This window comes from Alexandromys fortis, unplaced genomic scaffold (genome assembly GCF_014885135.2).
Source record: "Alexandromys fortis isolate MF-2015 unplaced genomic scaffold, M_Fortis_MF-2015_v1.1 scaffold_9, whole genome shotgun sequence".
Classification (NCBI taxonomy): Eukaryota; Metazoa; Chordata; class Mammalia; order Rodentia; family Cricetidae; genus Alexandromys; species Alexandromys fortis.
In genome coordinates this window covers 8,926,788-8,946,816 of record NW_026067892.1, presented here as the reverse complement: position 1 = coordinate 8,946,816, position 20,029 = coordinate 8,926,788, and the positions used below count along the sequence as shown (strand labels likewise).

General features: G+C 39.1%; 2 protein-coding genes across 2 annotated transcripts in view; both read left to right on the top strand.

Moving 5' to 3' along the window:
• Pcdh15 (protocadherin related 15) overlaps nt 1-20,029 on the top strand; it is an 864,688-nt gene that overhangs the window by 504,241 nt on the left and 340,418 nt on the right. The window contains exon 6 of the mRNA XM_050142799.1: nt 9,652-9,812. Coding sequence (XP_049998756.1) covers nt 9,652-9,812 — 161 coding nt within the window. The remainder of the gene's footprint in view (nt 1-9,651; nt 9,813-20,029) is intronic.
• Nucleotides 5,180-5,497, top strand: LOC126500035 (60S ribosomal protein L36-like; the record flags this gene model as incomplete). The annotated part of the gene is made up of 1 exon (XM_050139649.1): nt 5,180-5,497. A coding segment is annotated over one exon (318 nt), but the record flags the coding sequence as incomplete, so codon positions are not given.

The window sequence follows — 20,029 nt, the reverse complement described above, 5'->3', positions numbered from 1 at the left end:
CATAAACTATATTAATTAAATCACTGCTTGGCCCATTAGCTCTAGTTTCTTATTGGCTAACTCTTACATCTTAATTTAACCCACCTTCACTAATCTGTGTATCTCCATGTGGCTGTGTCTTACCAGCAAGATTCTTACCAGTGTCCATCTCAGGTGGAGGAACCTTGGCTTCTCCCTCTGTCTCTTCTTTACAGCATACAGCCTAGTTCTCCCCGCGTAAGTTCTGCCCTATAAACAGGCCAAGGCAATTTCTTTATTCATTAACCAATGAAAGAAACACATAGACAGAAGGACCTTCTACACGAGGGTGGGGTGTTTGTTTGAAACAGGGTCTCACTATGTATCCGTGGCTGGCCTGGCATTTGTTATGTAGACCAACTGGCTTTGAACTCATAGAGATCTACCTGCCACTTCTTCTGGAATGTTGGGATTAAAGGTGTGCACCACAAGGCTTGATTAGACTGTGATGTGGGAATAGTTTCTTATTAATAAAGAAACTGCCTTGGCCCATTTTATTGGATAGAAAATTAGGTAGGCGGAGTATACAGAAGAGAATTCTGGGAGAAAGAAGGTTAGAGGAAGAGTCGCCATGGTTCTCCCGCTCCAGACAGACGCAGGTTAAGATCCTCCCTGGTAAGCCAGCTCGTGGGCTACACAGAATATTAGAAATGGGTTAGAACAATATGTAAGAGCTAGCCATAAGGAACTGGAACTATCCGGGCCAGGCAGTGTTTTAAAGAATACAGTTTCCGTGTAATTATTTCTGGGCATAAGCTAGCCATGCGGGCGGCCGGGTGCCGGGGACGCAGCCCTGCCACCGCTCCTGTTTCAACAAGACTGTTTCTTAGTGGAAGGGAGTGCATTGTCTTCCCAGAGGTAGGTATTGTTTTGTATGGATTTGAACTGTCTCTATGGATTCAACGTCATGTATTCAAAGAATCCTCTTCCAAAGAATTTTTCCATTGTTTCATGTAGGCCACACTGTTTCATGTACTTCTTCCAATAAGGGAACGTATGTGGAGTCAAAGGAGGAACAACATACACATAATATTACTGATAATCATAAATATTTTCAGGTATAGCAGTCAGAGGTAATATCTTCATTCATTCTGTTTTACCCAGAACTGCTATCTGTTCACAGAACTTTCATCTGAACAAACTAGTTCTATATTTAATGAACACATTACACTCAGTTTCTCATATGTGTCCCATTTTTTTTCCTTTTCATTATTGTTGTATGTGTGTGTGTGTGTGTGTGTGTGTGTGAAAGGGGGGGTATCATATACATATCTGTGTATACGATATATACCACGGACAATCCAAAACTGGAGGATATTAGGTCTCTTACCTCACTACTCTCCATCTTATTGCCTGGACACAGAGTCTCTCAAAGAACCTGAAACTAAGCTGGTTCCAGGAAACCCCAACCATCCTCATATGTATGGCTCCAAAGTTCTAGGGCTACAGGTCACACATGCTGCTGTCCCCAGGTTTGTTCATGCTGTCTGGGAACTTGAACTCAGATCATGAAGCTTCTACTATAGAAAAGTCTTGAGCCATCTACTCAGCCCTAGTACCACATTCTAAGCTGTACTTCACATTTTGTCCTTCAGTGCTTTGGGTGTGGTGTTGACACCTATTCTAATAGGTAGGAGAGGGAATTCAACGGCAGTTCTGGCTTGATTTTCCCTGAGTATAAAGTTCCAGAATTTTTCATAGTCATTTTTGGTCTGTTATGAATCATCTTTGGAGAGGTGTCTACTTATATCCTTTACCTATATTTTAAACAAATCTTTTTCTTTTTGAGTATTAGGAGCAGCTAAATAAACTAGCTATCACTGCTTTATTTTTGGTGATAGAAATATATTTATAGAAAAATATACAATTACTTTCTGGTAGTGTTCTCAATAATAATGGATTATTGTCGAACGAAGATTATAAAAGTTCTTTAATAGACTCTGCAAATTCTCTGCTGGTATTCTATAAAGTTAAATAAGCTTCCTCTCTAAAATATAGTATATATGTAGAAAATCTTGATTAAATATGCACACTGCTAGAACAAAGAAATAGTTGAACCAAGTCGATTACAAAATCAGTTATGGTCTCCACACTGAAAATGAACCATCCCAATAGAAAATTAAGAAAAGTGCCTTATGTGTCAGAGCATAACAAAGAATTAGTGGTTGGGTTAGCCAAGAAAATGGAAGTTTCAGTAGTAAAGACTATAAAGTTTTCTGAACCCACATTAAAACTTCACACTGGACATCCAGTGCTTACCTGGGGTTTAAAGACCAAATGAAAAATATTTTTTTAAAATATTTAAAAGAAACATATTAGACTTACTTTGATTTTTAACCTGGTACTCATCTTTAGTATGGAAAATTTACAAAGGCTTAGAAACTTAACTTCACTTGTCATTAGAGAATTCATTGAATTCAGTTTGTTTGACTTGGGCAGCAACTTCTGTGACATCTAGCTAAATTTTTGCTCTTCTTTATTATTGTGCTCTATTATTCTTTACTGGTCAGACTTCAGCATATTGATTTTCCCAGAGTGGATACTGTGATTTAAAAAGATAGCAGTTGACTTTCCTAATACGTGGATACTTAGAAATCAAGTAGAAAATGCACACAATTTATTTAATAAGTCCTTCAAGGACTGGTTTGTAGAAGCAACTTACCTGTGAAATAAAACCTCTCTATGTGATGTTTTTTCTAATTGTCATTTAGTGTAGTTACAAGAACCTTGTGCCTTTTGTTGAGTTTTTGAATAGATTTAGAGGTGAGGAAATGGATTTAATTTTAGAGCTACAACCGCTCAGAATTATTAGAAACAAAATTACATTGTTTTTCCCACAAATTCATCTATGATATTATATATTTAAATACTGTATATCTTGTTATAAAGTATTTTAAGTCCATATGAAATGCTTCATTAAATCTGAAACCATCAGAAAACAGAGAGTATAATGTGTCCCATTAAGCTATTTACAGTATAAACACAGTTTGAGTTCAAACAGAAATTCAAAATTATAGGAAAGAATTGAAGCTATTGAAGTCATTAGAAGCTATGCTTACAGCAGATCAATTCACCAGCATTTCTGTAGCCTTTTCTGATATTAAATACGCTGAAGAAGTCCACAAATTATGTATGAATTGACCGTGTCCCATACTTGGGAGCCTGTCAAAACCTGTGGGTTGGGGGACATGAGGAAGAGAAGCAGAGTAAAGGAACACACATGCTTGGTGAGCAGCAGGAGGGCTTCGAGGGGATGGCCCCTGAAGACCTCATCTCACCTTAGTCTTTACTGCAGACTCAAGGGAAAGAAATGGGAGGAGGGCAAAAGACCAAGACCGAGCGAATCTCCTCTCTCTCCTCTAGGTCCCCTGCCTTCCTGGCCCCCCTTTCCTCACTTTCCCTCTGGAACAGACTAAGTTCTACTTTCTTTATCAGATTAGGAAAGACGAAAGCAAGAGAAGGCTTGCCTTGTAGTCACATTTCTAGTGCCTTTGCGAGTCATCTGTTTTGAAAATGTCAGTTCTTTAATTTCAGATGGCATCAGTGTGATGGTCTAAAAATGATAGTCTTGCAGGGTTAGGAAGGTGTGAGCCTTTCTCACTTTTCTGTCTGCTAATTGGAAGTGCTGGTGATTACTTGGTCTTTACGCCTTATCACCTGTTCCACCTGATCCAGTCAACAAATCCTAACCTCATTTGACCTCAGTAATATGACCTCCATTGCTTGCTAGGTTGATAGGTTGTTAGCATTTCTTTTTGACCAGCAAAGAATATCCTTTGCCTTGTGACAGATTCTCAACAGTAATTAAAAATAAGCTGTCCTTGTTTTCTGTTTAGTCTTTTGCATAGATGTGGCCATTTTCCTGTGTTTTTATACACATTATCTATCTATCTATCTACCATCTATCTATCTATCTCTATCATCCATGTACCTTCGACCCTCTGTTTCATTACGTCTTTGTGAGTGTAGTAGGTACATGTGTGAGTTAGTGTCATTTGGAGGACAAGAGATGGCATGTGGTGTCATCTGTCACTCTATGCACATTCTCTGAGGAAGTATTTCTAGCAGAACCCAGTGTGTGTGTGTGTGTGTGTGTGTGTGTGTGTGTGTGTGTATAGTTGGGCTTGAAACCATCAAGCTACAATACTCCTCCTGTCTCCATTCCTTTGAGATAGAAGGCTAGAGCAGGGGGGTTGCAAGAACCCCCCCCCCCAGTTGCTGGGTAGATTCTGGGATCTGAACTGTGGTTTTCATGATTACAGCGCATTTTTAACTGCTGGTCCATCTCTTCAGCCTAAATTTCATACTTTTATCTCAGATTTAAAAATATTACATCTCTCTGTAAAAATAGCATGCACGATACTCACAATTTAATGAAAAATAATAACTCCTTTGTAAGCTTAAATCTCTATGCAATGCCCATGGCATAGATGAAAAGTATTAATTGATAGCTCTGTAACTTGACTCATAATGTTCAGGTATCATAACAGCCCTGCTGTTGGATCTGGGAAATTATAAGAATCTGGGAAATTTGCTAAACCTCGCAGAGTTAGTATGATTTGGAGCCAAGATTTTTAATGTAGACCTTTGTCTTTAAAACCTATACTATCTATTACTACACAATGATGGTTTCAAAACTTAGTGGCTTTAAACAATAAACATCTATAATTCCATGGGAGCTTTCAGTCAAGTTCCAGACCAAGCAGAGGCTCATCCTTCACTACTCTTCCTGCTAGGACAGTGATGGAAGAGTTGTCAGCAACATAGGATTAAGGAAGCATTAAGGAAGCAGCCAAGCTTACTCAGATCACTGGAAACTACTTATTCTTTGTGGTTATAGCTGTATATTCCTCAGTGACTTGATTGCAATCAGTTGCAGGCCACGTATAGTTCCTAATAGCTCCACACAGCTCCTGGCCCTATGTGTGCCCCAATGTTCCTAAGCTGGTCTATCAAAGTCATCAGGCAAAGAGAGAAACTCACCGAGGTAGTCACTCAAAGCTCATGTAGCACACGCTCTGTAAACACTTCCATGGGAACCTATCTTCCCATCACTTCCTCGCCTGCTTCCTGTTACAGGCAAGTGACAGGCTCTAGCCACACAAGGGCACCGTACCTACAGAAAGTAGAGATATCCCAGGGTTCCGCGCGGCGCCGTCCTTCCCGTCGCGGCCGCCAACGGAGAGGAGCAGCCACCGCCCTGCGCTACCCCATGGCCGTGGGCCTCAACAAGGGCCACAAGGTGAGGAAGAACGTAAGCCAGCCGAGGCACAGCCGGCGGCGCGGGCGCCTCACAAAGCACACCAAGTTCGTGCGGGACATGATCCGGGAGGTGTGCGGCTTCGCGCCCTATGAGCGCCGCGCCACGGAGCTGCTCAAGGTGTCCAAGGACAAGCGCGCGCTCAGGTTCGTCAAGAAGCGGGAGGAGCTGAGCAACGTGCTGGCCAGCATGAGGAAGGCGGTGGCCAGGAAGGACTGATCCCCTCCCCGTTCTCAATAAACGTTGCTGTGGCACGAGAAAAAGAAAAAAGAAAGCAAGAGGTAGGCCTCAGGGTGACTACTGAAGAGATTGCCCCAGTCTAAGGATGCTTCAGCTTCTCTGAATGGAGCTGTACCCTAGCAAGAGGAGGTAGCACTGCTGTTCCATGGACTCAGCTCCATGGGGTTCGTTCTCATTCCTCACTGCCATGCTGATTTCAACTGCTGAACTATCCTCAATGCTCACTGGCTTCCGGAGGTGATTCTCTATTTCTAAACTTTTGTACGTGGAATTTTACAAAATGCTTGGCCCACTATCTATTAAGTAACATAAAGTAAAAATAAGTATAAAAATGTATTATTCCCTAAAAATATGTACATTTTAGTGAATTATTCCATTTTGTCATGATTTTTGCTCTTTTATGACATATAAATGATTTAAATTTCAGCAAAAGCATAATTTTGCAAAGCATTATGCTTTTATATATGAGTTTTCATTTAGCTGCTTTTTAATGGGGAGGCATCATTATTCATCTTTAGAAAGAATGGCAGGCTGCTAACAGCCTCCTAATGTTTAAATCACAATTCAACTAATATTTTATTAAAACTTTTTTAATGAAGTTGCTAGAAACAGGTATACTTCCTCCGACAAGACTTTGTGTCATGTAGATATGCTAAGTACAAGTTCCTAACTGGCCTATAAACTTGTCTCTAAACCAAAAAGAAAGAAAGAAAGTCAGATGAAAGATGATTTCTGTGAGCATCCCAGAAAGATATAGGACAAAAGGTTTGTGCATAAGAGGAGTCTTGTTTTAGTCTGATTATCTTGAGATCCACTCCCTGTTTCTTTGTTTTGTTTTTCTCGTAGAATAACATGCGAGAGAAAGCAAAAGATTCTGTGAGTTTGCAGTGTACCATTTTTCCAAGGGGTAAAACTGGGGAAACACTACTGGGGAAGCTGAAGGGATTCATAGCGGTTGGAGACCTTTGGGTAATTAATTGATCATGGCATCATCTGGGAGGCTCTATGCAAATGTATATATTAGAGTTTGGAATGAGCCCAGTCACTCCATTATTTCCTCTCTGCACAATATACTTTTTAAGCTTCATAAAATTAGGTTAATTAGAAACACAAAGGTCCTCCCCTCCATCCTGAGGCTTCCTCGGTATTTTTAGAGAGTGATCCCCATTTGCATTACAACCATTTACTTAAGGAAATACAATGACTCGCAAATGAACAGGGGATATCTGGTTGTGAGCCATACTTCTAAACACACTGTCTTTGTATTACATGCATGCATGCATATTATGTGTCCCTGTCCCAAACATCTCCTGTGACCAAAGGAAGCCTCCACTTCTAGAATGAGTTCCATCTAACAGATGCTGGTCAAAGGGGTCCCATGGTAATCCCTAAACAATTCAGGCTATTGCCAAAGCTTTTGGTTTCTCTCCACAAACAGATAATACGGCCTAGTTGCTGAAGACAAAACCTCCATGATTCATTGAGCATGGAGGAGTTGAGCTGGTACCTACCTAGAGCTTCCATCCCTAGAGCTACTTGGGTAGCCCAGCACCTGAGACTGAATAGGCCAGGGAGGGACCTAGGGGAAAACCAAACACTATTGGTCTGTTAAAGGAATGTAGAGATTAAATGACTCCTAATGGCATTCTGCTATACTCACCAGTGTCTCAGCCATCATTAGAAAAGCTTCCTCCTACATGATGGGAACAAATACAGAGACCCTCAGCAGGACAGTGTGCAAGAAGTGAAAGACCTTGGAAGACTCCATCCAAAATGGGTTGTCTCCATCAAATCCCTCCTCTCAGGGCTCAGGGGACCCTGCAGAGGAGGCGGAAGAAACCATGTAACAGCTGGAAGGGATGGATGATACCAAGGAAATAAGACATTGTAAACCCAGCGGGGTTCACAGAGACTGCAGCAGCATGCACTGGAGCTGCAAGGTTCTGGGTTAGATGGGGTTGCAGCCATGAGAGTGGAAGTGAGCACATGCTCCCATAACTACCCCAGAAGCTGTCTCCAAAGGATAACCACTTGCAAATGGAAAATTAGTTTGCTTTGGTGGAGACTCACTGGGTTCACAGAACACTCTTAAAGGCAGGTCCCATGTTAAGTAGCAGGTGGCCAACACAAAATGAACTCAATAGCACTTTTGGAAAGTATTTGTATCACAATGCTTTGAAAGGACATTGTTGTTGTTGTTTGCTGCTGACCTTTCAGGTCTTTGGACTATGTATTATGGTGTCCAGTTTGTGTTTTCATGGAGTTCCCATGTGTGTGAACATGAATATCTCTGCATCTGCTTGTGTTTCTTGAGCCTTGTTTTTGGCCCTTTTCCTTTTGCTTGCTTGCACAGTCCTATTCGAGTTTGTTGTTTGTTTGTTTTTTGTTGTTGTATTTTAGTCTATTATTGTTCTGACATGCCTGTTTGTTTCCTAAGGAGAGAGAGAATGGTTTGAGTTTGGATGAGAGAGGAGATGTGAGGAGGTTCTGGGAGGAGTTAGGCGAGAGAAAACTATAATTCGGAATATATTGTATAAAATCTATTTTCAATAATAGAAAATGCTAAGTATAAAAAATAAGTTAACCAAAAAAAAAAAAACATTGACCAACCCTGAGTTGGCAATGGTAAAGACAAAAAGAAAAGAATGCCATTCTGTCCTCAAGATATTGTCTCATACATTTAATTATGTTAGCAAACACACAAGGGTGGTTGAAAAAAAGAATAAACGGATATTTGTTTTTAAGAAAAAAAAAACAAACTAAATACATCTGTTAAAAGACAAAAGACCAGCACCTGCTTTTCAAAGCAGAAGCACACACTGCAGTGTTGGAGGCCGAAGGAGGCAGCTGGCCATCCTTCTCAGTGCGTGAGAGCATCTTTCGGGCTTATTCCAGCTCTTGTTGGGGTGCAGATGCAAAAACAGACATGTGCTTCAAGGATAAACATACGGTTTAGGGTGGACATTTCTGTCTGGTTATCGTGACAATTCTGCAGAAGAAACAAAAAGAAGATAACATCTAGAATTTAGGAAGGTGTGAAGAATACGGGCATTAACAAAAGCGGTTCGCTTACAAAGAAAGGCAGTTCCTTTCAGAGTTTCCTAGGCAGATAAAAAAAAAAAAACATTTAAATAGGTGACTGATAAATCTGACATTTTCTCAAGCCCAGGTTCATATTTGCGGGTTACGTAAGATGTGTGTTCTGTCCTAAGGCAAGGACAAGCAATATCTGAATATTTCCATTGTCTTCTAGTGTTTAGAAGAGCTCATCTTTATATTCACAGTCACATTGTTTTATATGCTGTTCATGCAATGCGATAGCTCAGATAGTGACCACTCTGAGCCATCATCCACTCTTGATTGGCAGGGAGATCATTACTGTGTGGGGAAAAACAAATTTGAGTGCATCCCTGCTGTTTGCTTTCAATCTGTAAAGCACATGAGGTCCTTTTTCAAAGAAGAAATGCTAGAAGCACACTCTTGTTTCCATATTTATTCAAGAACTGCCTTTTAAAAAGAAGGAGACGGAGAAACCAAGCATTAAAATATAAAATCATGAGAGTCTGTCACTACAGTTGAGCGCTCCAGACCCATCTCAGAGATGAGCTGCTACCGCTGTGTGTCGACGAGGTAGCATTAAGATTTGTGCTTCCTGAATCTGCTCTGACATGTAAGAACAAGATGCACCTCTCACTGTGGGAAATCTTGCTGCTCTTTTAGCATCTCCCCCCCTTCCTCCTCTCTCATTTTCAAGATCTCTCTTTTCATATCAGAAGTCTCACGGAGAGGAATTTGTATCCTGCTCTGCGGTTACACTTCTTTCCTTTGTTCAGGATAAAAAATTCAGTGATAAATCCTGAGAAAAGTGATGAACGGGGACGGGGGAGATTTAGTGCTGCTAAAGAGAGACAAGGTGGCTGGAATCCTCCCCACCCCCTGCCTGCATCTTCCCCAAACACTACTGACAAATAACATAATGAAGATAGATATTTGCAGCTTTGGGATGCTTGGTGCGATAGTGAATGTGCTCTGCCTTGGCAGAAACGTGTGAGGCAGTAGGGTTTAAAATGTAATCCTTGCTAAAGAAGGCTTTGAGTAAAGCGTGGTTGTAAATAGCTGTGTTTGGTTTGCAGGTACAATTCTGGTGGACAACATGCTGATTAAGGGGACTGCTGGAGGACCAGACCCCACCATAGAGCTCTCTTTAAAGGACAACGTGGACTACTGGGTGTTGTTGGACCCTGTTAAACAGATGCTTTTCCTGAACAGTACCGGAAGAGTTCTGGACAGAGACGTCAGTGGCTTTATTTTTTTTTCTCTGTCCCTGTGCTATAGCTTTAGTATCATTTAAATGTCTACATGCACTACGTATATAATAGCAAATGTTATTCATATTAGATTTTATTTATTGGACATAGGAGCAACAGAAAATATAACTCCTTGGGATAAGAATGAGAAGGTAAGGAGGCATCTGTGTCTGGGGGAACCAGTTTAATACTCAAGAATTTTGTCCTAGCACTCCACAAAAGAACGGGCTACAAAGAATAAAGAAGTAGGAACTTTGACCCAGGAGGTCTATCACACAGATCCCAAATCTTTTTCCCAACAGTGTGAAAGTGAGGGTACTATTTGGCTTTTGACTTGGGGCAAGGTTAGAAGTGAGTGTGTGCCATCTCATTTAACCAGCACAGTTAGAACTGGAAGGAGGAGGCTGGACCTATGTTCATATGACTGCCAAAAAACCAAAGGCAAACCAGAGCTTGGGCAACATTCTTATTCGGCCATTATCAGACAGGGAGGCAGAAGCATTTCATAAAGAACAGCTAAACTACTAAAGTTGTTCAATCCATCAATTCTGAAAGAATAGACAAAGTATCAAAAAGATCGGTGTCCCATCTCAACCACAAGTGTCCCCCTATTTCTTGGGAACAAAGAAAAGAGGGGAGTCCGCAGGACCCTGGGGTAACTGAAGCAGTGTAGAGAAGTGTTCCCACCTCAGAGTGCAAAATTCCAAGCTCTGAGGATGCAACTAAAGCAGAGCTGTTGGTCATTGCCCTGTAGCTTCACGACCCCATATCCCAGCAGGATACTGAGTACCTGACCCCTTCATCCGACGTGGATGCCACACGCAGTCTGTAATAGCTCTCTCTACTTGCATTTAACTAGGTTCACTATTTCCTGTAGGATCTTTGGCTCTCGGATTCTTGGGAATTACCTCCTTGCCTGTGGCACTGCTTTTAGGGCTGCACTTATCACAGCGGAAGTCTTTCTTTCTGCAGTCTGACTACACACCCACCTATGCTAAGACATTCCCACAGCCCTACTGACAGGCAGTTAGTGGAATCAACCAGGGCTTCCATTCCATTATAGATATAAACTGATGTGTATCACTGTGGAATTTTCAAACTTCCTTAGCATTATTTATCTCTCCCTCCTCACTCTCCCCAGTTAAACTCCACCCCATATTCTTCCTTTCGCTATTTATAGCCCTTGATTCCTACTACATCCCCTGTCTCCTCTGCCCATAGCTCCTTCTCCCCTCTAACTCTTTCTACTTTCCTGGCTTCTGAGATGTCTTCATGTTATAGATGCACATTTAAAGATACAGAGCTAAGATCAACACTTAAGAGAGACCATGTGGTCTTTGTTTTCTGGGTCTGGGCTATTTAACTGTATAATATTTCCAGTTCCATCTATTTTCCTGCAAACTTCATGCTTTCATTTTCTTTGCAATTTAATAGATTTCAGTCTTGTAATGTATACCAGTTTCTTTATCCATTTCTGTCAACGGAATCTGCAGTTTTCATTTTCTAACCATTGTGAACACAGCAAGTACCTCTGTACTAGGATTCAACATCCTATATGCTGATATGATTTGGCCAAGCAGGGGAGTTGATGGCTTGTGACATAGACCTATCTTTATTGAGACCACACACACACACACACACACACACACACACACACACACACACACACTGATTTCTGCAGTAGCTGAACCAGTTTGTACTCCCATCAACAGTGAATGAGAGATCTCCTTTCCCTGTACACTCACAGACATTTATTATCAGTTATCTTGTTGATTTGAGCCGTTTTGGCTCACATAAGATGACATTGCAGTTAATGTACATTTCCCTAATTGCTAAAGATGCTGAAACTCCTTCAGATAATTCTCAACAATTTCTATTCCTTCTTGTTAAAATTATCCATTGATATCTGTAGTGCATTTTTTAAATTGGGCTATTTGTTCTCTTGAAATTAGTTCTTTAAAATTAATCTTCCATCAGATGAATAGGTGCATTTTCTGGGATTCTTCACTTGTTTAATTTTTTTGTTCTAGTTCTCTCTTTTTAAATGACATTATTTGTCAATTTGTAACTTTAATTTCCTGAAAAAACAAACAAACAAACAAACAATGGAGCCCTATTTGGAAAGTCCTTTTTCTTTTCCTATATCTTCCAGGGTAGTGCATATACTTTCTTCTGGAAGCATTAGCATGTCAAGTTTCACAGTGGGGGTCTTTGATCTGTTTGAAAGTGATGTTTGTGTCAGTGAATGATATGTGTTTAATATCGTTCTTCTACAACTGGACTTCCAGCTTTTCCCAGCACAATCTGGTTGAAGATGTTGTCTTTCCCATGTTGGACATCTCTGTCCAACATGAGATGTCTGTAGTTAAGGAAACTCACGTTTGGTCTTTTTTTTTTAATTACATTGTTTCACATTTTTGTTTTTGTGACAGGACCATGTTGTGTTTACCACTGTCATTTTGTAAGATAGTTTGTCATCCGGTGTGGTAATCGTTCCAGGATCATTCTTTCTGCCCAGGATTGCATAGTTTTCTAGGGTCTTTTGTTCTTCAATATGAATTCTAAAATATTTTCCCTATTTCCTTGAAGAAGGTTGTGTGTGTTGGTTTTGATCACATTGTTTTGGTAGGAAGATCATATCTTCCCAACATTCTACCACCCTGTGAGCACTGTCGATCCACACTTCTTGTTTCTTCCCCAATCTCTGTACTCAGAGACTTATGTTCTGTCATATAGGCTTAACACCTCATTAGTTATGATTACTCGGAGATATATTTTTAAGCTATTATTAGATGAAAGAGTTCCCATGAACCCCTTTTCCCAGTATATTTGTTATTGACATATAAAAAGCCGACAGGTTTTTTTTGTAAGTTGATGTTGTATCATGATGATATGGCTTAGCTAAAATTTTTGATTATCTCTAGAAGTTTTGTGGTAGAATGTTTGGGATTTCATATCTAATATCAGCAGCAGCAAATATGATAAGGTAACTGAGACTCAGCAAGGACTCAATGCATGTAGCAATGTGGCTTCTGTCTGGGCCTGGAGGGTGCGTGGATGGTGAGGGGTTAGGGTTCTTCTTCAGACAAGGCAAGAAAACAAGTGACTTTGATCCCCACATGGGTCTGAAGTGGCAGTGTAGGGTGAAGGTCTTGGGTCAGACTAACCAGTGGCTATTCTTAATCATATTCCTTGCTACCAGTTTCTACTAAAAAGCTGTAACAACTCATTTGAACAAAGTTAGAGTACCTGTACATTAAAGGAAAAAAAGCTGCTACAGACATGTTTTAGAGGACACAAATCTCCTGTATTTTAGGCATACCATAATACTTCCCTAAGATTTGAAAAAAAATCAATATTTTGGCCAATAAAGCAGAAAAATTATATCAAATAAACACAAGTAGATACAGGTGAGTATTAACAATAATGAATATTAAGATCATAATAAATGTTTCTAGAAAACTGTTGTATTTCCAGAAGAAGCCGATCTGATCCTGGTCCCAGTGGTTTTGTGTATCTGCTTTTGTATTTCTTGGTCTGGGCCCCTGTGATGCTGTCTGTCTTTCTCTACGCATCCTTTACCCTCTTCCCCACAGATCAGCTTCTTCTCTGCCTTTGTATTCCTTATTGTCACCTGTTATTCTAGCTTTTGATGTCCACACCTCCCAGTTCCACAGTAACAGTTTTCCTTGCCTTCCTTGTATATTTAAATACACGCATTTGTGAATTTTAGTGTGATATTTCAATACATGTATACAATTTCTAATGTCAAATCCAAGTAAAAAGCACACACACACAAACACACACACACACAAACCAGCTTATAGGAAGAACAATGTTTAAATTGTGGTCCTGAACACCAGCCTCTGTTGCCAGCCCCCACCCACCGTCACTATCCTTCTCTTCAATTGGTACTCACTATCTTCAATTCCAACCTACCATATCTAGGACATTCATATCTGAGAGAGCACCAGTACGTCTCTTCACCTATCTAACTTGATTTCCATCACCATAAAGTCCTTTAAGGCCTTCAGTTTTGCTGTGTGATAGAGTGTCATTTCCTTCCATGTCTAAGGAAAGTTTCTGTTGTGCCTATGTACCACATTTTCTCTATCCACTGCTCTGTAATAAACACCCAGAGTAAATCAGTAGTTTTACTCTGAATACTGAGTGTAATTCCACAGCAGACATACACTTTTTTTTTTTGATATGTTGAGGCCATCTTTCCTCTGACAAATATCCAGAAGGGGGATAAGCTGTGCCTTGTGCTAGATCCAGGCTCCCGGAAGCTCCACACTTTTCCAACACTGCATTAATTTGCCTCCCCAGCAAAAGGGTGTGAGCAGTCCCTCTTCAATTCTCAGTAGCACTTGTTACCTTTTGTATTCTTTTTCAGAGGCATTCTAGTTGAGGGAAGCTTCAGTGAGGCTTGGACTTGCATTTCCATGATAACTAAACTGACAGAATTTATCACCTCTTCAAAAGTTTTTTGGCCATTTAAACTTTCTTCTGAGATGTGTCTATTCATAATTTTTGCATATTTCTGTTTGAGTTTTTTGGACTTTTGTCATATTGAATCTTTTGAATTCTTCATATATCCTGATATTAACATTTTGGGGTAACTACTTGGCAATTTCTCCTATTCTATTAACAAATGAAACCTATACTGCCCTGTTGGTTTTCTCCTTTGCAATATCAAATCTTCTTGCTTGATGTATCCTATACCCATTTGTAAGACTTTGCCTTTGTTTCCTCTGCTTTGGGGAATATTATCATGAAAAGAAGTCACCATGCCAATGCCTTCAAGGTCAATGTCAAAACTCTTTCATTTTAGCAGTTGGCTTTAGAAACTGGGCCTTCAGACCTTTGATTCATTTGGAGTATTTTTATAAATTTGAGGGAAAGCGTCCAAGTTTCTTTCTTCTGTAATGAATACCCAGTTCATAAGTTGACTGTATTTATTGATTTTTTTTCAAATTGTTGTTATGAAGACCAACTAAACAGTCATTTGTCTGAATGAACTATAACACAGAAGAGAGATAAGGCCATGCCAAATGTGCTTCTTCTTATATTTGCTTTTTAAGCTGCTAATAATGGAAATGTTTTTTTGAGATAGAAGTCTAAGTCAAGTCGTGTGCTCTCTGCTCGCTGAAGCAATTCATGATTCCATCTTTGTAGAACCATGATTATGTAGAGCACAAAGTAAATTTAAATGTAAATAAAATATCTCAAAATTTAAAGTTTTAAAATAGGCTAATTATTTTAATAAACATTTCATAGGAAAATATAAAAAATTACCAAGCTCCAAATATTTGAATTTGATTAGAAAACATTTGTTAAGGGGTTGAATGAATATGAACTCTTCGTTAATTTTCAAACATTGATTTGGCAATCTTTTTTTTTGTCTATTTTCCTTTGTGTTCAGTTTGGTTTTTGCTTCTTTTTTTTTTTTATTTTATTTTATTTTTTGAATTTTCGAGACAAGGTTTGTCCGTAGCTTTTGGTTCCTGTCCTGGAACTAGCTCTTGTAGACCAGGCTGGCCTCGAACACACAGAGATCTGCCTGCCTCTGCCTCCCGAGTGCTGGGATTAAAGGCGTGCGCCACCACCCCCTGGCTTGGTTTTTGCTTCTTAAACAGGAGAAACTATAAAATCACAAGTCAGAAATAAAAATCAGTATATATATTAAGAAATTCAAGAGTCTTTGAAAGACCAAAATATATCATAAGACCAGTCAGTATTCCCTAATCACTATAAAGAATGAAATGATCACTGTTGCTACATAATCAACAGATTACTAAGAGACATCTGGATCTGTTCCAGTCATACAATGTGTATCTCAAAACTTGTTGCAAAGATTGCAAGCCCTTGGTCAGAGACAGTGATGACCAAAGAGAGCCCAGGACGTTCTGTGTTCCGAACTTCAGTGATGACCTGAGAACCCAACGCCTCCTGTTTTCTGAACTTCAGAGTTGCACCAGGGTTTTATCCATTCTGGGCCAGCTGTAATGAATGGCCAAATCGCTGATTAGGTTTGCCACTACATCCATCAGTATCAGTTGTTTGTCAGTATTCTTTCCTCTCATTTGGAACCCAGGACAACCTCACTGCTCTCTCAACCATCAACTTAAATAGATGCTAAAGATTTGATTGAAAATCTTTTAAATTCTTTGAGAAATTCATCTTTGTAAACACTTTATCTTGAACATAGACACTCTCCATTTTTTCAACTTTTGTTTATTTACCTATTTTTGTTTTTATATCTCAACCAACATTTTCTCTATAGCCTCTCCTCTTAGTTCTCCCCCTAAGTTCCTCTCCCTCAATCCACTCCTTCGCATTTGATCCTCTTCAGAAAACTGGCAGACTTTCCATAGAGATCAGCTAGCCATTTTTACTCCCTCCTCTCAACTCTAAGTTCTTTTTGTCTCCATCCCAAGTTCATCTCTTCTTTTTTTTTTATTTTACTACCATGTTTGTGATACAAGGGATGAGTTCTCACCAAGTAACAAGGCACAGATCCATAAATGCTACAAAAATATAAATCTGATACTGGTATGTAATTACATATTCTATAGTTCATAATCTTTACCAGTCTGTTTTATCTTCATTATGATTATTTACACCTATTTGATATAACTTTTATAAGACTATTCCTTAGTATCCAAAGGTTAAATCATATTAATTTTAATCAATCTAGAATTTGGCATATATAATACTATTAAAAACTATGAAATATCTATAAATTCTTAGGGTTTTTCAAATTGGCATTTTATTTCTTAAATAACTCCTATAATATATCATTATTTATTAAATTCAATTTTTGAAGTAGACAACATTAGGCAGTCATTTCCTCTATTTCTTCATTTGAAAATAATTTTCAGGGCTGAACTATATAGCCCAGTGGTAGACTGCTTGCCTACAATGTGTGTGGCCTTGAGACCAGGCCTCAGGCCTCAGAAATGTGAAATATATATTTCTAAAACACATTTTATTATTTCCCTTTTTATGTAAAACACCAATAATTCTTTATTCTGCTGATGAAGTAAGTAAATCCACAGGCAGAGGTAAGGGGACATGACAAAACCATTCATTCCTTTAAGAATTTGACACACTTCTTAGTACTCTATGAAAAATAAGATCAAGTCTTACAGGTTTGCACAAAAAAAATATTTTCATTTAAGCAATGAAACTTCAAAGCATTAATCTTCAAGTAATAGTTTCTAAAAATAGTAACTTCCTTTTCTACCACAGAGGAGGGTTACAATTCACAGTGCTGGCATCAATGACTTCTTTTGTGCATGTTATATTAAGTGGCTAATTTCCCATCTTCTTTCATTACAAAATCCTACGCACTTTGCAATGGTTCTTCTTTATGTCATCCTCCCAATACCCCAATACTACTTTCCATAGATAAACTTCATAAACGGGGTGATTCATTTCATTCCTGCTACAGAGGTGCGAGACATGCAGATATGGTATTGAAATACTCCATAATGGTTTCATTTGGAATTTCGGGTGTATATGGATGTGATTATTTTAAATATACATCCAACACAGTTTATATGCAGCATGTTTGTTTCACTAATAGAACAAGTAAAGAGAATTCAGTATGGAAGAAAGATTATCAAAGAATTCCTATGGCTGACTTTTGCCAGTAGCTGTGAAAGCTGAGCCAAAATTCCCCTAACCCTTCTGTAAGCATTAACTCTCCTAACTCTCCAACACTGCCACAAGCAGTACAGTGTCCCCAAACTCTGATTAATCAACTCAGTGCGACTGTACTTGATGTATTTATGACTTTTCTGTACAGGAGAATAGAATTTATTTCAATACAAAATTACACTGTGCCTTAAATATTAGCCGTAGGGAACTCTTCACTTCAGCGTAATCCACAGTGGTTGGAATTTATTGCCTACTAAGTTCATCCATGCCACTAAGCATTGCATGGGGAGTTGAAGTTGAGAATGGCAGCAATTCCAGGTGACTTGATTATATCTAATTTACAGGTAATCAGCTGGACTGAGGGAGGGGCTTCACATATACTGCATTTAAATCCCTTTGAAAATCTGTGACCTTTCTGTCCCAGAGCTACTGTCCCATGTAAAACTGCAAGTGAAGATAGGTGGTTTCATGAGTCTCTCTTGAAATATTTAGAAGAAGAATGATGCCAGACAAATAGAACTCACCTGATTGTCTTCCAACGGTTTGCCACGAATAACAGTGGGCATACTTACTCTAGTGTTTTTATTTTTACAATTAAAAGGAACAGGGTCTCCTCTACTAGCCCATTAAAGCATCTGTTTAAGGCTGGAAATAAAGACACAGGGGTTCTTTAAGTTCTTTCAGGGATTCTTCCTCTACAACTCAGTCCTTTAAAACTGGTCTTTTGCTGAAGTTTGAAGGTGTTCAGCGTGAGTTTGATGGTAGGCTTCTCTGTTGCATTTGATGATGTTTTATTAAGAAGCCCTCTTATAAAACTCTTTAGACTGGCAACCTTTTGTCTTTTCTTACTTCTGAAAGTTGCCAAATTTTCTCAAAATGTACTTGCTCTATTCCCTGCTCACCTATAAAATAGAATCTACTATCTCAAGTTCTTATGATTCTGCTATTAATAATTATTATAGGGTTTACATTAGTGTTCCAACCTCTGCCTTTGGCATGTAAGAGTAGCTCTTAGCTATCATTCTTTCATCGGTATGTGCTCATTTTAATGTCTGTACTCACTTACAGTATTTAGGTGATTTTTGCTTATACAAATTTGGGGGCTTACATGTGTTACTGCAAAACTGCAACATCATTTATGGTAAATGATTGAGACGATTTTATTCTCAGCCATGGTGCTTATTATCTGCTCCTGTGATTTTTGTGTCACTCGGATATTCTACAAACATGACTTCACTGTTCACGTTGATGCCAGTGTGACATCACAATAAAGAATGGTGTCGCAGCTAATTTTAAGGAGGCTGCCATTTACCCGTTCTGTTCTCCTTGTCTTTGTTTTCATTAAAGACCCTTCTAATCAAATACTATTTTGCTGCAGTTTAAACATATTTACTACAGCATTCTTCTCGTCTCCATGTGTGGCATGTAGTTATTTACATGGTGCTTTCCTCAGTCCCAGGCATCATTAACTTGTCAATCAATTAGTTTAAGTAGCTTGTCAAATAATCCAGAATTACTACTTTATATTGTATAGATTTCATTTACTTTATTTTTGTTGATGGATTCAGCATATTACTTTTGATCAGCACAGATGTGCTCATATTATAAAGCAATTTTCTGATTTGTGTACAATGGTGATCTACTTAGGAATTGTCAGACACGGGGCATATGGTCAAGAGCAAGAAGGAGGATGGCCAGTAAAACCAGCCCTACCGATAGACAGAAAAAGATGTTACAGCGATCTATGGCACATGGCAAATGGATGAATCATAAATTGTTCATTATGGACTTCTAAAACATGACAAAAGATAACGCCGAATGTACTATAAATATAGAATAAAAGCTTAAGGTGTTAGGAATTCATTGTTTAGTAACTGGAAGATATAGTTTATATCCGATAACTGTTTCTACTAAGTTCCCACTTACGGGTGAATGTTTATGACAACTGTAGTAGCATCTCCTTAACATTATTGGAATCCCATGGTCAGAGTTAAGCAGGTAAGCACCGGAGATGTAGTAAACTTCCCTTGGTCATTCAGACAGTATCTCTGGAGGCAGCATGAGGAAGGAGGTGGTTTAGCTCTGACAGCCTTTATTCATCTGTCCCAGGCACAGGTCAGCTGTTAGGTGGAGGGTATAATTAGGGTACTATAATAGCACCCCATGATTGGAGGGGGCTTGCAGTCTCATCAAGGGTCACAGATTGAAACATTCATATAAAACACAGAATACACAAAGTTGGGAAGGAGAAGTACAGTAAACAAAAAATTGATAGTAGAGGTTGGAAAGATGAGGCATGGTGGAGACAGGGTATTTAAGATGAGAGAGCTCCCCAAGGATTATTCTGACAAAATAGAGGGAAAAGTGGATGAGCCTGATGTGATAGAAAGTGGTGCATATAGAAGAGATGAAGCATAGACAACGTATATGTGTTTACATGTGCACTTTCAATTTGGTTGGTTTGTGAGTTGTTCTCATTTCTCATATTAATTTTATCAATATTGTCCCCATAATGAATAAATGAACAAACTGTTATAAT